The sequence below is a fragment of the Bombina bombina genome, chromosome 3, assembly GCF_027579735.1.
Source record: "Bombina bombina isolate aBomBom1 chromosome 3, aBomBom1.pri, whole genome shotgun sequence".
Classification (NCBI taxonomy): Eukaryota; Metazoa; Chordata; class Amphibia; order Anura; family Bombinatoridae; genus Bombina; species Bombina bombina.
In genome coordinates, this window is record NC_069501.1 from 444854775 (window position 1) to 444876810 (window position 22036).

At 39.9% G+C, this 22036-nt stretch overlaps 1 protein-coding gene across 2 annotated transcripts in view; it reads left to right on the forward strand.

Annotated features, from left to right (window-relative positions):
• Positions 1-22036, forward strand: part of MAGI3 (membrane associated guanylate kinase, WW and PDZ domain containing 3) — a 592065-nt gene that overhangs the window by 298435 nt on the left and 271594 nt on the right. For both annotated transcript variants that reach the window (XM_053706657.1, XM_053706658.1), the window contains exon 3: positions 18347-18466. In XM_053706657.1, coding sequence (XP_053562632.1) covers positions 18347-18466 — 120 coding nt within the window. The remainder of the gene's footprint in view (positions 1-18346; positions 18467-22036) is intronic.

Below are 22036 nucleotides of genomic sequence, written 5' to 3' on the forward strand. Positions count from 1 at the left end.
CTTTTGCTCTCTCTTTACCTCTCTTTTTCGCTCTCTCCCCCTCTCCTTTGCGCTCTCTCGCTCCACCTCTCTTTTGTTCTCTCCCCCCCTCTCTTTTGCGCTCTCTCCCCTCTCTCTTTTACGCTCTCTCTCCCCCTCTCTTTTACGCTCCCCCTCTCTTTTGCGCTCTTTCTCTCTCCCCCTCTCTTTTGCACTCACTCTCTTTTGCACTCTCTCTCCCCCTCTTTTGCACTCTCTCTCTCTCCCCCTCTCTTTTGTGCGCTCTCTCTCCCCCTCTCTTTTGTGTGCTCTCTCCCCCTCTCTTTTGCGCTCTCTTCCCCCTCTTTTGTGCTCTCTCTCTCTCCCCCTCTCTTTTGCGCTCTCTCTCTCCCCCTCGCATTTGGGCTCTCCCTCTCTTTTGCGCTCTTTCTCTCTCTCTCCCTCTCTTTTGCGCTCCCCCTCTTTTGCGCTCTTTCTCTCTCCCCCTCTCTTTTGCACTCTCTCTCTCTCCCCCTCTTTTGTGCGCTCTCTCTCCCCCTCTTTTGTGCGCTCTCTCTCCCCCTCTCTTTTGTGTGCTCTCTCCCCCTCTCTTTTGCGCTCTCTCTCTCCCCCTCTCTTTTGCGCTCTCTCTCTCCCCCTCTCTTTTGCGCTCTCTCTCTCCCCCTCTCTTTTGCGCTCTCTCTCTCCCCCTCTCTTTTGCGCTCTCTCTCTCCCCCTCTCTTTTGCGCTCTCTCTCTCTCCCCCTCTCTTTTGCGCTCTCTCTCTCTCCCCCTCTCTTTTGCGCTCTCTCTCTCCCCCTCTCTTTTGCGCTCTCTCTCTCCCCCTCTCTTTTGCGCTCTCTCTCTCCCCCTCTCTTTTGCGCTCTCTCTCTCCCCCTCTCTTTTGCGCTCTCTCTCTCCCCCTCTCTTTTGCGCTCTCTCTCTCCCCCTCTTTTGCGCTCTCTCTGTCCCCCTCTCTTTTGCGCTCTCCCTCTCCCCCCTCTTTTGCGCTCTCTCTCTCCCCCTCTCTTTTGCGCTCTCCCCCCTCTTTTGCTGTGTCTCTCCTTTTTTTGCTCTCTCTCCATCCCTCTCTTTTGCTCTCTCTCCTCCCTCTCTTTTGCTCTCTCTCCTCCCTCTCTTTTGCTCTCTCTCCTCCCTCTCTATTGCTCTCTCTCCTCCCTCTCTATTGCTCTCTCTCCCCCCTCTCTATTGCTCTCTCTCCCCCCTCTCTATTGCTCTCTCTCCCCCCTCTCTATTGCTCTCTCTCCCCCCTCTCTATTGCTCTCTCTCCCCCCTCTCTATTGCTCTCTCTCCCCCCTCTCTATATTGCTCTCTCTCCTCTCTCTATATTGCTCTCTCCCCCCTCTCTATTGCTCTCTCTCCCCCCTCTCTATTGCTCTCTCTCCCCCCTCTCTATTGCTCTCTCTCCCCCCTCTCTATTGCTCTCGCTCCCCCCCTCTCTATTGCTCTCGCTCCCCCCCTCTCTATTGCTCTCGCTCCCCCCTCTCTATTGCTCTCGCTCCCCCCTCTCTATTGCTCTCGCTCCCCCCTCTCTATTGCTCTCGCTCCCCCCTCTCTATTGCTCTCGCTCCCCCCTCTCTCCCCCTTTCTATTGCTCTCTCTCCCCCCTCTCTATTGCTCTCTCTCCCCCTCTCTATTGCTCTCTCTCCCCCCTCTCTATTGCTCTCGCTCCCCCCTCTCTATTGCTCTCGCTCCCCCCTCTCTATTGCTCTCGCTCCCCCCCTCTCTATTGCTCTCGCTCCCCCCTCTCTATTGCTCTCGCTCCCCCCTCTCTATTGCTCTCGCTCCCCCCTCTCTATTGCTCTCGCTCCCCCCTCTCTATTGCTCTCGCTCCCCCCTCTCTATTGCTCTCGCTCCCCCCTCTCTCCCCCTTTCTATTGCTCTCTCTTCCCTCTATTTTGCTCTTTCCCCTTTCTTCTGTACTTTCCCCTTTCTTCTGCACTTTCCCCTTTCTTCTGCACTTTCCCCTTTCTTCTGCACTTTCCCCTTTCTTCTGCACTTTCCCCTTTCTTCTGCACTTTCCCCTCTCTTCTGCACTTTCCCCTTTCTTCTTCTCTGCCCCCTCTCTTTAGTTCTTTCCTATCTCTTTTTGTCTCTCCCCCTCTTTCTATTTTTCTCCCCTCTCTCTTTTGCTGACCACGCCCGGACACGCCCCCGCCATGCCCGGTCACTCCCGCACCCCTGTCGACCACGCCCACTTTCGCCACTAACAGCTAAGGCCAGGTGTGTTTGTCCTTGTGCTGTCTCTACTGTGCATGACAGCTTCGGACAAACACACTTGGCCTTTTATATTATAGGATAATACAACAGGGATTTGTTATAGCTTTTATGTCCCTTTAAAAGGAGTTTAATAACTGTTTTTCCTCCTTTTTCTCAAAAAGTGGACATTTTAAAATGTAATGCAGTTATTCTTAATGGAAATAATTTCCCTAAAGGGTAGGGAGACGCATATTTTTAATGTGTATAAGGCTTTACTGTTCACCAATAGAGCTTAGGGAGTTTTCTTTTTCAGCCAATGAGCTTCTATACATTTTATGTTCGTTTCAAAATAAACATACTTCATTTCCCCATATTTGAAAAAGACCTTTTTTTTAAGATTTTACTAGTACTTTATCATGTGCATAATAGATTTTTTTTTTATTTATTTTTTTTACTCTCTATTTAAAGAGATAGTGAACTGTAAAAATGGTTTCCCTTTAAAGGGATAGTATACACCAATTTTCATATAACTGCATGTAATAGACACTACTATAAAGAACAATATGCACAGATACTGATATAAAAATCCAGTATAAAACCTTTTAAAAACTTACTTAGAAGATCCCAGTTTAGCCCTGTTGAAGGGGTTAGCTGGAACACTCACTGAAAGTGGCTGTATAGCAAAAACAGCAGTCAGCTCCCCCTTCCTATGCAAAAAAGACCCTTTAAACAAACAGGAGCAAGCTGGAGGAGGTATACATCAGTATACTTCTAAAACTTTGGGACTTGGTTAGGAGTCTGAAAATCAGAGCAATATTGATTAAAAATAAGCAAAAACATAATTTATGTAAGAACTTACCTGATAAATTAATTTCTTTCATATTAGCAAGAGTTCATGAGCTAGTGACGTATGGGATATACATTCCTACCAGGAGGGGCAAAGTTTCCCAAACCTCAAAATGCCTATAAATACACCCCTCACCACACCCACAAATCAGTTTAACAAATAGCCAAGAAGTGGGGTGATAAGAAAAAAAAGTGCGAAAGCATAAAAAATAAGGAATTGGAATAGTTGTGCTTTATACAAAAAAATCATAATCACCACAAAAAAAGGGTGGGTCTCATGGACTCTTGCTAATATGAAAGAAATTAATTTATCAGGTAAGTTCTTACATAAAATATGTTTTCTTTCATGTAATTAGCAAGAGTCCATGAGCTAGTGACGTATGGGATAATAAATACCCAAGATGTGGAACTTCCACGCAAGAGTCACTAGAGAGGGAGGGATAAAATAAAGACAGCCAATTCCGCTGAAAAATAATCCACACCCCAAAACAAAGTTTAAATCTTATAATGAAAAAAACTGAAATTATAAGCAGAATAATCAAACTGAAACAGCTGCCTGAAGTACTTTTCTACCAAAAACTGCTTCAGAAGAAGAAAACACATAAAAATGGTAGAATTTAGTAAAAGTATGCAAAGAAGACCAAGTTGCTGCTTTGCAAATCTGATCAACCGAAGCTTCATTCCTAAATGCCCAGGAAGTAGAAACTGACCTAGTCGAATGAGCCGTAATCCTTTGAGGCGGAGTTCTACCCGACTCAACATAAGCATGATGAATCAAAGACTTTAACCAAGACGCCAAAGAAATGGCAGAGGCCTTCTGACCTTTCCTAGAACCAGAAAAGATAACAAATAGACTAGAAGTCTTTCGGAAATCTTTAGTAGCTTCAACATAATATTTCAAAGCTCTTACTACATCCAAAGAATGTAATGATCTTTCCTTTGAATTCTTAGGATTAGGACACAATGAAGCAACCACAATCTCTCTACTAATGTTGTTAGAATTCACAACCTTAGGTAAAAATTTAAATGAAGTCCGCAACACTGCCTTATCCTGATGAAAAATCAGAAAAGGAGATTCACAAGAAAGAGCAGATAACTCAGAAACTCTTCTAGCAGAAGAGATGGCCAAAAGAAACAAAACTTTCCAAGAAAGTAATTTAATATCTAGAGAATACATAGGTTCAAAGGGAGGATTTTGTAGAGCTCCCAGAACCAAATTCAAACTCCAATGAGGAGAAATTGACTTAATGACAGGTTTGATACGAACCAAAGCCTGTACAAAACAATGAATATCAGGAAGATTAGCAATCTTTCTGTGAAACAGCACAGAAAGAGAGCAGAAATTTGTCCTTTCAAGGAACTGGCAGATAAACCTTTATCCAGACCATCCTGAAGAAACTGTAAAATTCTAGGAATTCTAAAAGAATGCCAGGAAAATTGATGAGAAGAACACCAAGAAATGTAAGTCTTCCAGACTCGATAATATATCTTCCTAGACACAGATTTATGAGCCTGTAACATAGTATTAATTACGGAGTCAGAGAAACCTCTATGACTAAGAATCAAGCGTTCAATCTCCATACCTTCAAATTTAATGATTTGAGATCCTGATGGAAAAATGGGCCTGGAGATAGAAGGTCTGGTATTAACGGAAGAGTCCAAGGTTGGCAACTGGCCATCCGAACAAGATCCGCATACCAAAACCTGTGAGGCCATGCTGGAGCCACCAGCAGTACAAACGAACGCTCCTTTAGAATCTCGGAAATCACTCTTGGAAGAAGAACTAGAGGCGGAAAGATATAGGCAGGATGATACTTCCAAGGAAGTGACAATGCATCCACTGCCTCCGCCTGAGGATCCCTGGATCTGGACAGATACCTGGGAAGTTTCTTGTTTAGATGAGAAGCCATCAGATCTATTTCTGGAAGACCCCAGATTTGAACAATCTGAAGAAACACCTCTGGGTGAAGAGACCATTCACCCGGATGCAACGTTTGGCGACTGAGATAATCCGCTTCCCAATTGTCTATACCTGGGATATGAACCGCAGAAATTAGACAGGAGCTGGATTCCGCCCATACAAGTATTCGAGATACTTCTTTCATCGCCAGAGGACTGTCAGTCCCCCCTTGATGATTGATATATGCCACGGTTGTGACATTGTCCGTCTGAAAACAAATGAACGATTCTCTCTTCAGAAGAGGCCACGACTGAAGAGCTCTGCAAATCGCACGGAGTTCCAAAATGTTGATTGGTAATCTCGCCTCCTGAGATTCCCAAACCCCCTGCGCTGTCAGAGACCCCCATACCGCTCCCCAACCTGTCAGACTCGCATCTGTTGAGATCACAGTCCAGGTTGGAAGAACAAAAGAAGCCCCTTGAATTAAACGATGGTGATCTGTCCACCACGTCAGAGAGTGTCTTACAATCGGATTTAAAGATATTAACTGTGATATCTTTGTATAATCCCTGCACCACTGGTTCAGCATACAGAGCTGAAGAGGTCGCATGTGAAAACGAGCAAAGGGGATCGCGTCCGATGCAGCAGTCATAAGACCTAGAATTTCCATGCATAAGGCTACCGAACGGAATGATTGAAACCGAAGGTTTCGACAGGCTGAAATCAATTTCAGACGTCTCTTGTCCATCAGAGACAAAGTCATGGACACTGAATCTATTTGGAAACCCAAAAAGGTTACCCTTGTCTGAGGAATCAATGAACTCTTTGGTAAATTGATCCTCCAACCATGTTCTTGAAGTAACGACACAAGTCGATTCGTATGAAATTCTGCTAAATGTGAAGACTGAGCAAGTACCAAGATATCGTCCAAATAAGGAAATACCACAATACCCTGTTCTCTGATTACAGATAGAAGGGCACCGAGAACTTTTGAAAAAATCCTTGGAGCCGTTGCTAGGCCGAACGGCAGAGCCACAAATTGGTAATGCTTGTCTAGAAAAGAGAATCTCAGAAACTGAAAGTGATCTGGATGAATCGGAATATGCAGATATGCATCCTGCAAATCTATTGTGGACATATAATGCCCTTGCTGAACAAAAGGCAGAATAGTCCTTAAAGTTACCGTTTTGAATGTTGGTATCCTTACATAACGATTCAATATTTTTAAATCCAGAACTGGTCTGAAGGAATTCTCCTTCTTTGGTACAATGAAGAGATTTGAGTAAAACCCCAGCCCCTGTTCCAGAACTGGAACTGGCACAATTACTCCAGCCAACTCTAGATCTGAAACACATTTCAGAAATGCCTGAGCCTTCACTGGATTTATTGGAATGCGAGAAAGAAAAAATCTTCTTGCAGGTGGCCTTACCTTGAAACCTATTCTGTACCCTTGTGAAACAATGTTCTGAATCCAAAGACTGTGAATCGATTTGATCCAAATTTCTTTGAAAAATCGTAATCTGCCCCCTACCAGCTGCGCTGGAATGAGGGCCGCACCTTCATGTGGACTTGGGAGCTGGCTTTGGCTTTCTAAAAGGCTTGGATTTATTCCAGACTGGAGACGGTTTCCAAACAGAAACCGTTCCTTTAGGGGAAGGATCAGGCTTCTGTTCCTTATTCTGACGAAAGGAACGAAAACGATTAGCAGCCCTATATTTACCCTTAGATTTTTTATCCTGAGGTAAAAAAGTTCCTTTCCCCCCAGTAACAGTTGAAATAATAGAATCCAACTGTGAACCAAACAATGTATTACCTTGGAAAGAAAGGGAAAGCAAAGTTGACTTAGAAGACATATCAGCATTCCAAGTTTTAAGCCATAAAGCTCTTCTAGCTAAAATAGCTAAAGACATATACCTGACATCAACTCTGATGATATCAAAAATGGCATCACAAATAAAGTTATTAGCATGTTGAAGAAGTTTAACAATGCTATGAGAATTATGATCTGAGACTTGTTGCGCCAAAGCCTCCAACCAAAAAGTGGAAGCTGCAGCAACATCAGCCAAAGAAATAGCAGGCCTAAGAAGATTACCTGAACATAAATAAGCTTTCCTTAGAAAGGAATCAATCTTCCTATCTAAAGGATCCTTAAAGGAAGTACTATCTGCCGTAGGAATAGTAGTACGCTTAGCAAGAGTAGAGATAGCCCCATCAACTTTAGGGATTTTGTCCCAAAACTCTAATCTGTCAGATGGCACAGGATATAATTTCTTAAATCTTTTAGAAGGAGTAAAAGAATTACCCAGATTATTCCATTCCCTAGAAATTACTTCAAAAATAGCATCAGGGACAGGAAAAACTTCCGGAATAACCACAGGAGGTTTAAAAACCGAATTTAAACGCTTATTAGATTTAGTGTCAAGAGGACTAGAAGCCTCAATTTCTAAAGCGATTAAAACTTCTTTAAGTAAAGAACGAATAAATTCCATTTTAAATAAATATGAAGATTTATCAGTGTCAATATCTGAGACAGAATCCTCTGAACCAGAATAATCCTCATCAGAAACAGACAAATCAGAATGATGATGTTCATTTAAAAATTCATCTGAAAAATGAGAAGTTTTAAAAGACCTTTTACGCTTACTGGAAGGAGGAATAACAGACATAGCCTTCCTAATAGATTTAGAAACAAAATCTCTTATATTAACAGGAACATCCTGAGTATTAGATGTTGATGGAACAGCAACAGGTAATGGAATATTACTAATGGAAATTGAATCTGCATTAACAAGTTTATCATGACATTCATCACAAACTACAGCCGGAGGAACAGATACCACAAGTTTACAACAAATGCACTTAACTTTGGTAATACCAGCATCAGGCAGCGTTTTTCCAGAAGTAGCTTCTGATCCAGGGTCAATCTGAGACATCTTGCAATATGTAAGAGAAAAAACAACATATAAAGCAAAATCTATCAAATTCCTTAAATTACAGTTTCAGGAATGGGAAAAAATGCCAATGAACAGGCCTCTAGTAACCAGAAGCAAAAGAAAAATGAGACTTAAATAATGAGAAAAAAAGGTGGAGACAAAAATGACGCCCACTTTTTTTAGCGCCAAAAAAGACGCCCACATTATTGGCGCCATTTTCAGCCCCCGCGAGCCTAACAGCCCACAGAGAAAAAAGTCAATTTAAAGGTAAGAAAAAAATTGATTATTCATATGCATTATCCCAAATAATGAAACTGTCTGTCTGAAATAAGGAATATTGATCATCCTGAATCAAGGCAAATAAATGTTTAAACACATATATTTAGAACTTTTACATAAAAGTGCCCAACTATAGCTGAGAGTGTCACAAAAATAAGATTTTCTTACCCCAGGACACTCATCTACATGTAGTAGAAAGCCAAACCAGTACTGAAACGAGAATCAGTAAAGGTAATGGTAAATAAGAGTATATCGTCGATCTTAAAAGGGAGGTAAGAGATGAATCTCTACGACCGATAACAGAGAACCTATGAAAAAGATCCCGTAGAAGGAGACCATTGAATTCAAATAGGCAATACTCTTCTCACATCCCTCTGACATTCACTGCACACTGAGAGGAAAACCGGGCTCCAGCCTGCTGCGAAGCGCATATCAACGTAGAATCTAGCACAAACTTACTTCACCACCTCCATGGGAGGCAAAGTTTGTAAAACTGATTTGTGGGTGTGGTGAGGGGTGTATTTATAGGCATTTTGAGGTTTGGGAAACTTTGCCCCTCCTGGTAGGAATGTATATCCCATACGTCACAAGCTCATGGACACTTGCTAATTACATGAAAGAAACTATACATTTAAAAAAAAAAAAAAAAAAAAAAAAAAAAACCTGTATGGACTATATAAATGGATCATATACAAAACATTTATGCAAAGAAAAAATTAGTGTATAATGTCCCTTTTAATGTGTTCCCAATAATTTGTTATACCAGCTGCAGAGTATAAAATGTATGGCAAATTGCTCCTTTGTTTCTTTTTGTAAATTAAATAGTTGGATTTGCTCTTGGAAACCCCAACCCATAAAAATAGGCTGTTTGCAGAGAGATCAGACATCCTTATCATATCAATCAAATGCTTCCCTTTCTTATCTTTGTCTCTATACAATACTTATAAAAAACTATTGAAAATTAAGATTTTACCACTTTATATCTCCTACTCCCCACTGGGAGTGTAATTTCTTCTGCTGGCCTTGTTTACATAGTTTGTCAATAGACGGAATGAACGTAGAGTATAGGTAGGGATGCTACAGGCAAAATCGGCTATTTGAAATGTCAATGTAAAGGAGCCATTGTAAACTCTTTAATACACTGCAGCAGCTAAAATGAATCATTGGGAACAAATTAAAGGGGATACAATGTAGGGTAAACTGTCCCTTTAAGAGTAACTATTTCATAAAAGGTTTTGTTCTCTCTCATGATCATTATCTGCCATGACGGCGTCAGCATTTTAATGAACGTTTTCTGTCAAATATATATGATAATTAGGCTCAAAATAATAAGATATTTATTTTTTCTCCTGTTACACTGATGCATTGGTTTAATTTCTGTTGGGTATTCAGTTTCATTAAATAAGAAATGGAACTCACAAATAACAAAAAGAAAGAAAAAGTGTCCAGAAATTGATTAGAAAAACAATTTAGAGAATTTTTTTATTTTATTTTTTTAAAATTTCTGAGCAATGTTTATAACCTGTGCCATCTTATGCCAAAATGATGAATCAATAGCTGCGTAGACTGACATTGAAAATGATTTCTCTGTGCTTGGGAAGTAAATCACGGTGCCCTACAAAGCTATAGGAGTTGTCTTGATTAGCCATTTACTTAAAGGGACACTGAACCCAACTTTTTTCTTTTGTGATTCCGATAGAGCATGCAATTTTAAGTAACTTTCTAATTTACTCCTATTATCTATTTTTTTTATGGGGTAAATGCCCAAATTTAATGTACTGGATACAAATATTTGGGATGAAAGATTTTCATAAAACACAGGAATCTTTTTGTAATGTGTTAAAAAAAAATCCTTTTAATTCTAAGAGTGCCAGGGATTCAGTTATTTATCAAAAACAGAATTCCTTATGTGTTTATTGGAACATATAAAGTGTATAATTGTTGATTGTCAGTATATTTATAAAAATCTCAGTAGTGCTCTCCAAATAATATGTCAGTCTATGGTAGGGTTATAATACAATATAGTTAATAATTATCCTTTAAAATAAACCCTCAATCAATATGCATCTACTAGAAACCATAAAATTAATATAAATACCTGAATTCTTTTTATTAGTTAATATCTATGAACATATTGGAATATATTAGTAGTACCAGAATATGAAACAATATTATCTGCATTTAAAAACTATTTAAAATATGCTATGCAGAGTTCATACACGTTTACTTATGCACAATAGAATTTAATTCAGTTAACACAATGAGATTCTAAGATATTTAGCTGCTAACATTCAATCAATACACTCAGTTATTTAACCACAATTTATTCTAACACAATTCTAATTTAAAACATCAGAAATTGTATATACTATTTATGCAAAAACCCAATTCTGAGTTAAAACTATATATTTGCCCAGATAAACAACTTAATTTAGGATTAGTTTAACAATACACAGGCTATGAAATACTAGCTTGAAATACAAACTGCTCTCTTTAATCTACCCACAATCTTTTAATACTTTACCAGGATGAACACCAATCGATATCCAATATCTTTCAGCGGGTTTAATCTCACCTCAGAAGACCAATAAGTATATTTTTGCAATCAATGAGAAAAGGTAGATCAGCCTTGTTAGAGTAATGGTATTTTCACGCCCAACAAACCAGTTACAAGTCACTCAGCAAAATCTGTGTCCTGTTTCTCTCTCTTGCTTTTACTTATATAAGTTTCCATCATAGATGAGAATATAGGTGGCCCTTCGTGCTTCTCCCTTCTGATTGGATATCTGGAATATCCAATCGGATTGGCCCTTATGGGGCTGAGCATGGTCACCATGGAAACACATCTTTTAACAGTTAAGTCCCTTGACTGTCATACTGGATTCTGGCCATTTGGGGGCAGTAGACACACAGCACAGCAATACATTTAACCATTTCTAAACGGTGAAAGAAAATATTTCTTTAAAATGTGTAATAAATGCCATAATTTCTTGCATTAATAACTTACAATCCGAATTCCAGGCAGGATAATCTCATGTCATTTTTCTGATTATTTTAATATGAAACATCAAATTCTTTTTAATAGTATTTTACATTAAAAGAATTATACTGCTAATTATTAGCTTAAAATCCATTAAAATTTTATCAGTATCCTGGCATTTATATACAAATAACAGCATATTTTATATTCAGTACTGTATTGTATTCCAGCATGAATATACCATATTTCATGTTTCTAATAAATCGTGGATGTATGAATCCTGTCTATGCAGATCTGAAATTATAGGTCTGAAAAATAAAAACAATACAGAGGTTATTATTCTGACACAATTAAACATTTTAGACCGACCAAAATAGTCGCCTATCAAGCTTAGCACATACTCATGTAATATTAGAAAATTAGACAATCTCCCAAATTTCTATATTCAATACATTCTGAGGTATATTCAAATATGTTTATTTGCTGTATTTCAAAGTTACATCTTAACATGTGTCTTTAGTTCACAGGGGTCACTTAACAGGCAGCTGTTAAAAGCCATAATTTCCTTAATATGCCTGTGTTCTCAGACCCCTTTCCCAGGCAGAAATCCTCTAGCAGACAGGAAGCCCATATATGGGTATGTACCTTTGAGATTCCAGCATTCTAATCTCCATCTCATTAGGCCTCAAAGGGATATTCGAGACACCTCGTCTTCACTCACTGCATGGGGTAAAGTGTTCTGAATTTTGCACTTCCAATTAAGGAGCAAATGTTTTAGTGTTGAAGTTTCTGGAGACATCCTGTCTGCAATTGAGTCTTGACATTTGTATTCAAATCATGTGGGTTTTTAGTCAATTCCTGACATCAGAATTTCAATCCTATTTTAATAATATCTGATAAAAATAAGGTTTCGTACATAAACACATTCCCCTGTCCTATTTACATATATATATGTATAGATATGTCATTTAACTGTACCCTGACATGATGGTAGTTTATCAATAGGATTACAAACTTGAGCACTCAGTATTAGAAGGTCATTAATCCCCTTGAGATTGTAATACAAATGTTTAACTGTATATAGTTAAATAACTTTACAGTAGACTCTAAGTATTTTGTCCCCTTGTACTTTAATTTATAGGCACAATAACGTAAAAAGTAAATATGATGATTAAGAGAAAGTATGCAGTTTACTTCTGTTATCAAATGTGCTTCCTTCCCTTGGTATCTATATTGAAGAATAAACCGTGGCAGCAGTTTTTGCTTTTCTCCCCAAGTGTCACAACTAGTAACGCCAGCACAAGTGACGCCAAGTACCTCTGGTGCGTCTTATTCTTTCACCTTGTAAGATATGGCCTCAGTTATGAATACTACCCTCACAGAGGTTTTATCTAAACTGCCTGGGTTGCAAGGGAAGCGCAGTAGCTCTGGGTTAAGAACGAATGCTGAGCCTTCTGACGCTTTAGTAGCCGTATCCGATATACCCTCACAATGTTCAGAGGTAGGGATGAGGGATTTGCTCTCTGAGGGAGAGATTTCTGATTCAGGAAAAATGTTCCCTCAGACAGATTCAGATATAACGGTATTTAAATTTAAGCTAGAACAACTCTGCTTATTGCTCACGGAGGTTTTAGCGACTCTGGATGATTGTGACCCTATTGTAGTTCCAGAGAAATTGTGTAAAATGGACAAATATTTAGAGGTTCCTGTTTACACTGATTTTCCGGTCCCTAAGAGGATTTCGGACATTGTTACTTAGGAGTGGGATAGGCCAGGTATTCCATTTGCTCCCCCTCCTGTTTTTAAGAAGATGTTTCCCATATCTGACACCATCCGGGACTCATGGCAGATAGTCCATAAGGTGGAGGGAGCTATATCTACTCTGGCTAAGCGTACAACTATACCTATTGAGGACAGTTGTGCTTTCAAAGATCCTATGGATAAAAAATTAGAGGGTCTCTTAAAGAAAATTTTTGTTCATCAGGGTTTTCTTCTCCAGCCTATAGCATGCATTGTTCCTGTAACCACTGCAGCTGCCTTTTGGTTTGAGGCTTTGGAAGAGGCTCTTCAGGTGGAGACCCCATTAGAGCTCTTAAGATAGCTAATTCTTTAATTACAGATGCCGCTTTTCATCTATCTAAATTAGCGGCAAAGAATTCAGGTTTTGTCATTTTAGCGCGAAGAGCCTTATGGCTTAAGTCCTGGACGGCTGATGTGCCATCAAGAATCTAAGCTTTTGACCATTCCTTTCAAGGGTAAGACCCTATTCGGGCCTGAACTGAAGGAGATCATTTCAGATATCACTGGAGGGAAGGGTCATGCCCTCCCTCAGGATAAGTCAAATAAGACGAGGACAAAACAAAATAATTTTCGTTCCTTTCGAAACTTCAAGGGTGGTCCCGCTTCCTCTTCCCTGCTGCAAACCAAGAGGGGAACTTTGCTCGATCCAGGCCAGTCTGGAGACCTAACCAGGCTTGGAACAAGGGTAAACAGGCCAAGAAGCCTGCTGCTGTCACCAAGACAGCATGAAGGGGTAGCCCCTGATCCGGGACCGGATCTAGTAGGGGGCAGACTCTCTCTTTTTGCTCAGGCCTGGGCATTAGACGTTCAGGACTCCTGGGCTGTAGAAATTGTAACCCAGGGGTATCTTCTAGATTTCAAAGATTCTCCTCCAAGGGGGAGATTCCATCTTTCTCAATTGTCTGTAAACCAGACAAAAAGAGAGGCGTTCTTACGCTGTGTAGAAGACCTTTTTACCATGGGAGTGATCTGCCCAGTTCCGAAAGCAGAACAGGGGCAGGGGTTCTACTCCAATCTGTTTGTGGTTCCCAAAAAAGAGGGAAGCTTCAGACCAATTCTAGATCTCAAGATCCTAAACCAATTCCTAAGAGTCCCATCCTTCAAGATGGAGACCATTCTGACTATTTTACCAATGATCCAGGAGGGTCAATATGTGACCACCGTGGACTTAAAGGATGCGTATCTACACATTCCTATCCACAAAGATCATCACCAATTCCTCAGGTTTGCCTTTCTGGACGAGCATTACCAGTTTGTGGCTCTCCCCTTCGGGTTGGCCACGGCACCAAGAATCTTCACAAAGGTGCTAGGGTCCCTTCTGGCGGTCCTAAGGCCGCGGGGCATAGCAGTAACGCCTTATCTAGACAACATCAGACTAATGGTAGCGGCAATGGACGTAGTTCCTGTATGCTCGCTTACATCTCAGACCACTGCAACTATCCATGCTCAGAAAGTGGAATGGGGATTATGCAGATTTATCTCCTCAGATAAACCTGGATCAAGAGACCAGAGACTCTCTTCTTTGGTGGTTGTCACAGGATCACCTGTCCCGGGGAATGTGTTTCCGCAGGCCAGCGTGGGTTATAGTGACAACAGACTCCAGCTTACTGGGCTGGGGTGCAGTCTGGAATTCCCTGAAAGCACAGGGTTTGTGGACTCAGAAGGAGGCCCTCCTACCGATAATAAATATTCTGGAATTAAGAGCGATATTCAATGCTCTTCAGGCATGGCCTCAGCTGGCCTCGGCCAGATTCATCAGATTTCAGTCGGACAACATCACAACTGTGGCTTATAGCAATCATCAAGGGGGAACAAGGAGTTCCTTAGCGATGATAGAAGTTTCCAGGATAATCCGATGGGCAGAGACTCAATCTTGCCATCTGTCAGCGATCTATATCCCAAGGGTAGAGAACTGGGAGGCAGATTTTCTAAGTCGTCAGACTTTTCATCCGGGGGAGTGGGAACTCCATCCGGAGGTCTTTGCTCAACTTGTTCAGCTATGGGGCACACCAGAATTGGATCTGATGGCGTCTCATCAGAACTCCAAACTTCCTCGTTATGGATCCAGGTCAAGGGACCCTCAGGCAATACTGATAGATGCTTTAGCAGTACCCTGGTCGTTCAACCTGGCTTATGTATTTCCACCTTTCCGTCTCCTTCCGCGTCTGATTGCCAGAATCAAACAGGAGAGAGCTTCAGTGATTTTGATAGCGCCTGCGGGGCCACGCAGGACTTGGTATGCAGACCTGGTGGACATGTCATCTCTGCCACTGAAACGGGACCTTTTGATTCAAGGTCCATTCAAGTATCCAAATCTAATTTCTCTGCAACTGACTGCTTGGAGATTGAACGCTTGATTTTATCAAAGCGGGGTTTCTCTGAGTCGGTCATAGATACCTTGATTCAGGCTCAAAAGCCTGTCACCAGGAAGATCTATCATAAGATATGGCGTAAATATCTTTTTTGGTGCGAATCCGAAGGCTACTCATGAAGTAAGATCAGAATTCCTAGGATTTTGTCTTGGAGAAAGGATTGTCCGCTAGTTCCTTAAAAGGACAGATATCTGCTTTGTCTATTCTGTTGCACAAGCGTCTGGCAGATGTCTCAGACGTTCAGGCTTTTTGTCAGGCTTTAGTTAGAATTAAGCCTGTGTTTAAACCTGTTGCTCCGCCATGGAGTTTAAGAACTAAATTTAAAGTCCTTCAGGGGGTTCGGTTTGAACCCATGCATTCCATAGATATTAGGCTTCTATCTTGGAAAGTTCTATTTCTAGTTGCTATCTCTTCAGCTCGAAGAGTTTCTGAACTATCTGCATTACAATGTGACACGCCTTATCTGGTTTTCCATGCTGATAAGGTGGTTTTGCGTACCAAACCTGGGTTCCTCCCTAAGGTTGTTACTAACAGGAATATCAATCAGGAAATTGTTGTTCCTTCTCTGTGTCCTAATCCTTCTTCTAAGAAGGAACGTCTGTTGCAGAACTTGGACGTGGTTCGTGCTTTGAAGTTTTATTTGCAGAAAGATTTTCGTCAGACATCTTCTTTGTTTGTTTGTATTCTGGAAAGCGTAGGGGTCAAAAGGCTACGGCTACCTCTTTCCTTTTGGCTGAAAAGCATCATCCATTTGGCTTATGAGACTGCTGGACATCAGCCTCCTGAAAGAATTACAGCTCACTCTACTTGAGCGGTAGCTTCCACATGGGCTTTTAAAAATGATGCTTCTGTTGAACAGATTTGTAAGGCTGCGACTTGGTCTTCGCTTCATACCTTTTCTAAATTTTACAAATTTGATACTTTTGCTTCTTCGGAGGCTATTTTTGGGAGAACGGTTTTGAAAGCAGTGGTGCCTTCCGTTTAGGTTCCTGTCTTGTCCCTCCCTTCATCCGTGTCCTAAAGCTTTGGTATTGGTATCCCACAATTAAGGATGAAACCGTGGACTCCGTACATCTTGCAAAAGAAAACAAAATTTATGCTTACCTGATAAATTTCTTTCTTTTGCGATGTACCGAGTCCACGGCCCGCCCTGTCTATTCAAGACAGATAGTATTATTTTTTTTAAAAACTTCAGTCACCTCTGCATCTTATAGTTTCTCCTTTTTCTTCCTTGGCCTTCGGTCGAATGACTGGGGGGTGGAGTTAAGGGGGGAGCTATATAGACAGCTCTGCTGTGGGTGCTCTCTTTGCCACTTCCTGTTAGGAAGGATAATATCCCACAAGTAAGGATGTAACCGTGGACTCGGTACATCGCAGAAGAAAGAAATTTATCAGGTAAGCATAAATTTTTTTTTTTGCGCTTGTGTGCAACTCCGCCCTCTGCCCGCACACAACCAATCACACGCAGGGAGGAGCTGCCAATCTCTCCAGTCAGACGAGACTGGGGAGATTGAAATTGGAGAAGAGGGTAGGAAGCAGCAGTCTGATGACCGCTGCTTCCTAAATACTGTCTGCAGGTTTTTTTTTGTGAGAACCTGCAGTCGTAGGGGAGGAGAAAGCTTGATAAATCAAAACCTTAGAGTGCTTTAAAGGGACACTGAACCCAATTTTTTTCTTTCATGATTCAGATAGTGCATGGAATGTTAAGCAACTATCTAATTTACTCCTATTTATCAATTTTTCTTCGTTCTCTTGCTATCTTTATTTTAAAAGCAGGAATGTAAATCTTAGCAGCCAGCCCATTTTAGGTTCAGCACCATGGATAGCGCTTGCTTATTGGAGGATTACATTTACCCACCAATAAGCAAGCATAACCCAGGTTCTCAACCAAAAATGGGCCGGCTCCTATGCATCACATTACTGCTTTTTAAATAAAGATAGTAAGAGAACGAAGAAAAAATGATAATGGGAGTAGATTAGAAAGTTGCTTATTTGTATGCTCTATCTGAATGATGAAAGAAAAAATGTGGGTTTAGTGTCCCTTTAAGTCATTTGCACAATTACCGTCTTTCCAATTCCCGTTTAAAAATTAAAGTGCACACTGAAACTACTGTATATTACAGTCATTAGTTGTGCACTCTAGTGACCCAATTATAACTTTCCTAATTGTCCGTAGCAGAAAAGGAAACCTAGGTTACACAATGGCGGTGCTCATAGCTTTGTTTTTTTTGTTTTTTTCAATATTTACACAACTAACCTAATTTTAAAGAAACAAAACACACATCTGTGTATTGTTCTCAGACTAATATTTGCTTTGAGCACCTCATTCTGTTTAGTATTTATTTAGTGTTTAATGTCCCTTAAAAAACAAAACTAAACTAATTTACACGGGAAGACAACTACTTTCTTTTCAACCTCTGCTTTGCTTTCCAGACTTTACAAAAACGTATAGTTTCTTTGCTATTGCTCTAAGTACATAATTTATTGCCCTAGTTTCATAAGGAATATGATGAGAATTTCATGTTTGTTTTTTTAAATACCTATTTAAAGGGACATTCAACCCAATTTTTTTTGTTTCATGATTCACAAAAACATGCCATTTTAAACTTTCCAATTTACTTCTATTTCATTTGCTTCCTTCTCTTGTTATCCTTTGCTGAAAAGGTTTATCTAGGTAAGCTCAGGAGCAGAAAAGAACTTGGGTTCTAGCTGCTGATTGGTGGCTGCTTATATATACTGATTGTAATTGGCTCACCCATGTGTTCAGTTAGAAACCAGTAGTACATTGCTACACCTTCAACAAATGATACTGAAAGACTGAAGCACATTTGATAATAGAAGTACATTGGAAAGTTGTTTAAAATTGTATGTTCTACCTAAATCATCATCACGAAAGAACATTTTGGGTTTTTCATGTCCCTTTAAGGTTGTGATTAATACAGTCATTTGGGCTGCAACTGCTTCACAGAAATGTTTTCTTTTTTACAGTATTTAATCTTTCCCTCATTTTTCTTGTAATTAATCTGAAAGTGCTAAATATTTGTTTTTTCTTTTTTTAGGTACCACTCGTTCTCCACGAGATGCAGAAGTCCCAGGAGTTGATTATAATTTCATTACGGTTGAGCAATTCAAAGCTCTAGAGGACAGCGGAGTATTACTGGAAAGTGGCACATATGATGGTATGGGAAAATAAACATAAAATGTGTTTGTAATGGCTACTTGGTCTCAGAACTTTTACAAGGTAATAGGGCTACCTCTTCTGTCACAGTGGGATACAAAGCCTTTCCTTAAAGGGACAGTAAACCTTAAAAATAATGTTATATAATTCTGCACATAGTGCAGAATTATATAACATTATTTAAGTGCTATAGTTCTAAAAGCCTTTTTTTACCTTTTAATATGAAAAAATATGGCGCTTTTACAGACCCGCTCTCTGCTGAGCGGGTCTGTTATATTTAGTCAGCGCATCGGGCCAGCTGTATAGTCACAGCCCGGCCCGACCGCGCCATAGCACTAAGTGCAGCTCGCTCCTGTCACAGGAGCGGGTCTGTAAAAGCGCCATATTTTTTCATATTAAAAGGTAAAAAAAGGCTTTTAGAACTATAGCACTTAAATAATGTTATATAATTCTGCACTATGTGCAGAATTATATAACATTATTTTTAATGTTTACTGTCCCTTTAAGGTTAAAGCAGGCAATTTTAAGCAACTGTCTAATTTACTCCTATTATCAATTTCTCTTGCTCTCTTTATTTAAAAATCAGGAATGTAAAGCTTAGGAGCTGGCCCATTTTTGGTTCAGAACCTGGGTTATGCTTTCTCATTGGTGGCTAAATGTAGCCACCAATAAGCAAGCATTATCCAGGGTGATGAACCTAAAATGGACCAGCTCCTAAGCTTTACATTCCTGATTTTTAAATAAAGATAGCAAGCGCACGAAAAAAATTGATAATAAGAATAAAGAGAAAGTTGCTTAAAATTGCATGCTCTATCTGAATCATGAAAGAAAAAAATTTTGGGTTTAGTATCCCTAAAAAAATATAAAAAAAAAAAAAATATATATATATATATATATTCTCAAAACCGGTTTGTTCAAATATGGACAAAAAGATAAAATGCCTTCCAGACATTTAAGAGCAGAAAATAAACTGCAATGCATTGGGTATATGAAAGAAAATCAATTTATTTACTCTGTTCTGGAGAACACTGTATTCCGAAAACTGTTTTTCCTTGTAATTAGCTGTTACAAGATAGTCATCTTTAGATCACTGAGAGTGAGCACTTCATTCTGAAACAGGCCTGCAAACGCAAAGCTTGTTCATTTAGCTCAGGGATTGCCAACTCGCAGCCCTTGGGCCACATAAGTCGTTTTTGTGGCCCTGGGAAAAATACGAACTAAGAATGTGTGCTTTTGTGATTTAGCTTTGGTGGGAAGGGGTTCACAACTCAAAAGATCCCTCTGGATGAGATAAAAGCACAAGGAGGGCTCGATTTATCAAGGGCCTCTGTTCACCCAAGCTCGCCTCTGGTGGGCAGCATTTGGCTGCCGGAATGTAAGATTGCACACGAGCGAAAATTTGCACTCACGTGCAATCCTGCCCCCTGCCTGCTCACAGCCAATCACGTGCGGGCAGCAGCTGTCAATCTCCCCGGTCGGATGAGACCTCACCGGGGAAATTGAAATGCTCCACTTAAGAGGTGGAGAAGAGGCTAGAAAGCAGCAGTCTGATGACCGCTGCTTGATAAATACTGACTGCAGGTTCTCGCAGGTTCTCTTGTGAGAACCTGCAGTCATAGCGAGACGAAGCCTTTGATACATCGAGCCCAGAGTGTGCTCTGAAACTTTACTTCAATATGGCCGTACAGCACTAGAAGAAGAAAAAAAAAACATAATTTATGTAAGAACTTACCTGATAAATTCATTTCTTTCATATTAGCAAGAGTCCATGAGCTAGTGACGTATGGGATATACATTCCTACCAGGAGGGGCAAAGTTTCCCAAACCTTAAAATGCCTATAAATACACCCCTCACCACACCCACAATTCAGTTTAACGAATAGCCAAGAAGTGGGGTGATAAAGGAGCGAAAGCATCAAAAAAATAAGGAATTGGAATAATTGTGCTTTATACAAAAAATCATAACCACCACAAAAAAGGGTGGGCCTCATGGACTCTTGCTAATATGAAAGAAATGAATTTATCAGGTAAGTTCTTACATAAATTATGTTTTCTTTCATGTAATTAGCAAGAGTCCATGAGCTAGTGACGTATGGGATAATAAATACCCAAGATGTGGAACTTCCACGCAAGAGTCACTAGAGAGGGAGGGATAAAATAAAGACAGCCAATTCCGCTGAAAAATTAATCCACTACCCAAATCAAAAAAGTTTAAATTTTTATAATGAAAAAAACTGAAAATATAAGCAGAAGAATCAAACTGAAACAGCTGCCTGAAGTACCATTCTACCAAAACTGCTTCTAAAGAAGAGAAAACATAAAAATGGTAGAACATAGTAAAAGTATGCAAAGAAGACCAAGTCATTGCTTTGCAAATCTGATAAACAGAAGCTTCATTCTTAAAAAGCCCAGGAAGTAGAAACTTACCTAGTAGAATGACCCGTAATCCTCCGAGGCGGGAATCCACCCGACTCCAAATAAGCATGATGAATCAAAAGTTTAAGCAAGATGCCAAATAAATGGCAGAAGCCTTTTGACCTTCCTAACACCAGAAAAGATAACAAATAGACTAGAAGACTATCTGAAATCTGAATAGCTTCAACATACGATTTCAAAACTCTTACCATATCCAAAGAATGTAAGAATCTTACCAAAGAAGTCTTAGGAAAAGACAATAATTCCTCCCTAATGTTGATAGAAAACACAACTTTAGGTAAGAATTGAAATGAGGATAGCAAAAACCACCTTATCATGATGAAAAAATCAGAAAAAGGAGACTCGCAAGAAAGAACAAAAAATTGTTCTAGCTGAAAAGATGTCTAAAAAGAACAATACTTTCCATGAAAGTAAATAATGTCTAGAGAAAACATATGCTCAAATAAAAGAGCCTGTAAAGCCTTAGAACCAAATTAAAACTCCAAGGAGGAGAAATTGGCTTAATGACAGGTTTGATAAGAACCAAAGCCTGAACAAAATAAGGAATAACAGGAAGGAACACTGCCTTACCCTGATGAAAAATCAGAAAAGGAGATCCACAAGAAAGACCAGAAAACTCATTAACTCTTCTAGCAGAAGAGATAACCAAAAGGAACAATACTTTCCAAGAAAGTAATTTTAATGTCCGGAGAACGCAAAGGTTCAAACGGAGGAGCCTGTAAAGCCCTCAGTACCAAATTGAGACTCCAAGGAGGAGATATTGACTGAATGACAGGCTTGATACAAACCAAAGCCTGTACAAAACAATGAATATCAGATAGAATAGCAATCTTTCTGTGAAAAAGAACAGAAAGAGTAGAGATTTGTCCTTTCAAAGAACTTGCAGACAAAACCTTATCTAAACCAACCTGAAAAATTGTAAAATTCTAGGAATTCTAAAAGAATGCCAAAAGAATTTATGAGAACACCAAGAAATGAAAGTCTTCCAAACTTGATAATCTTTCTAGAGACAGATTTACAAACCTGTAACATAGTATTAATCACTGAGTCAGAGAAACCTCTATGACTAAGAATCAAATGTTCAATCTCCATACCTTCAAATTAAATGATTTGAGATCCTGATGGAAAAATGGGC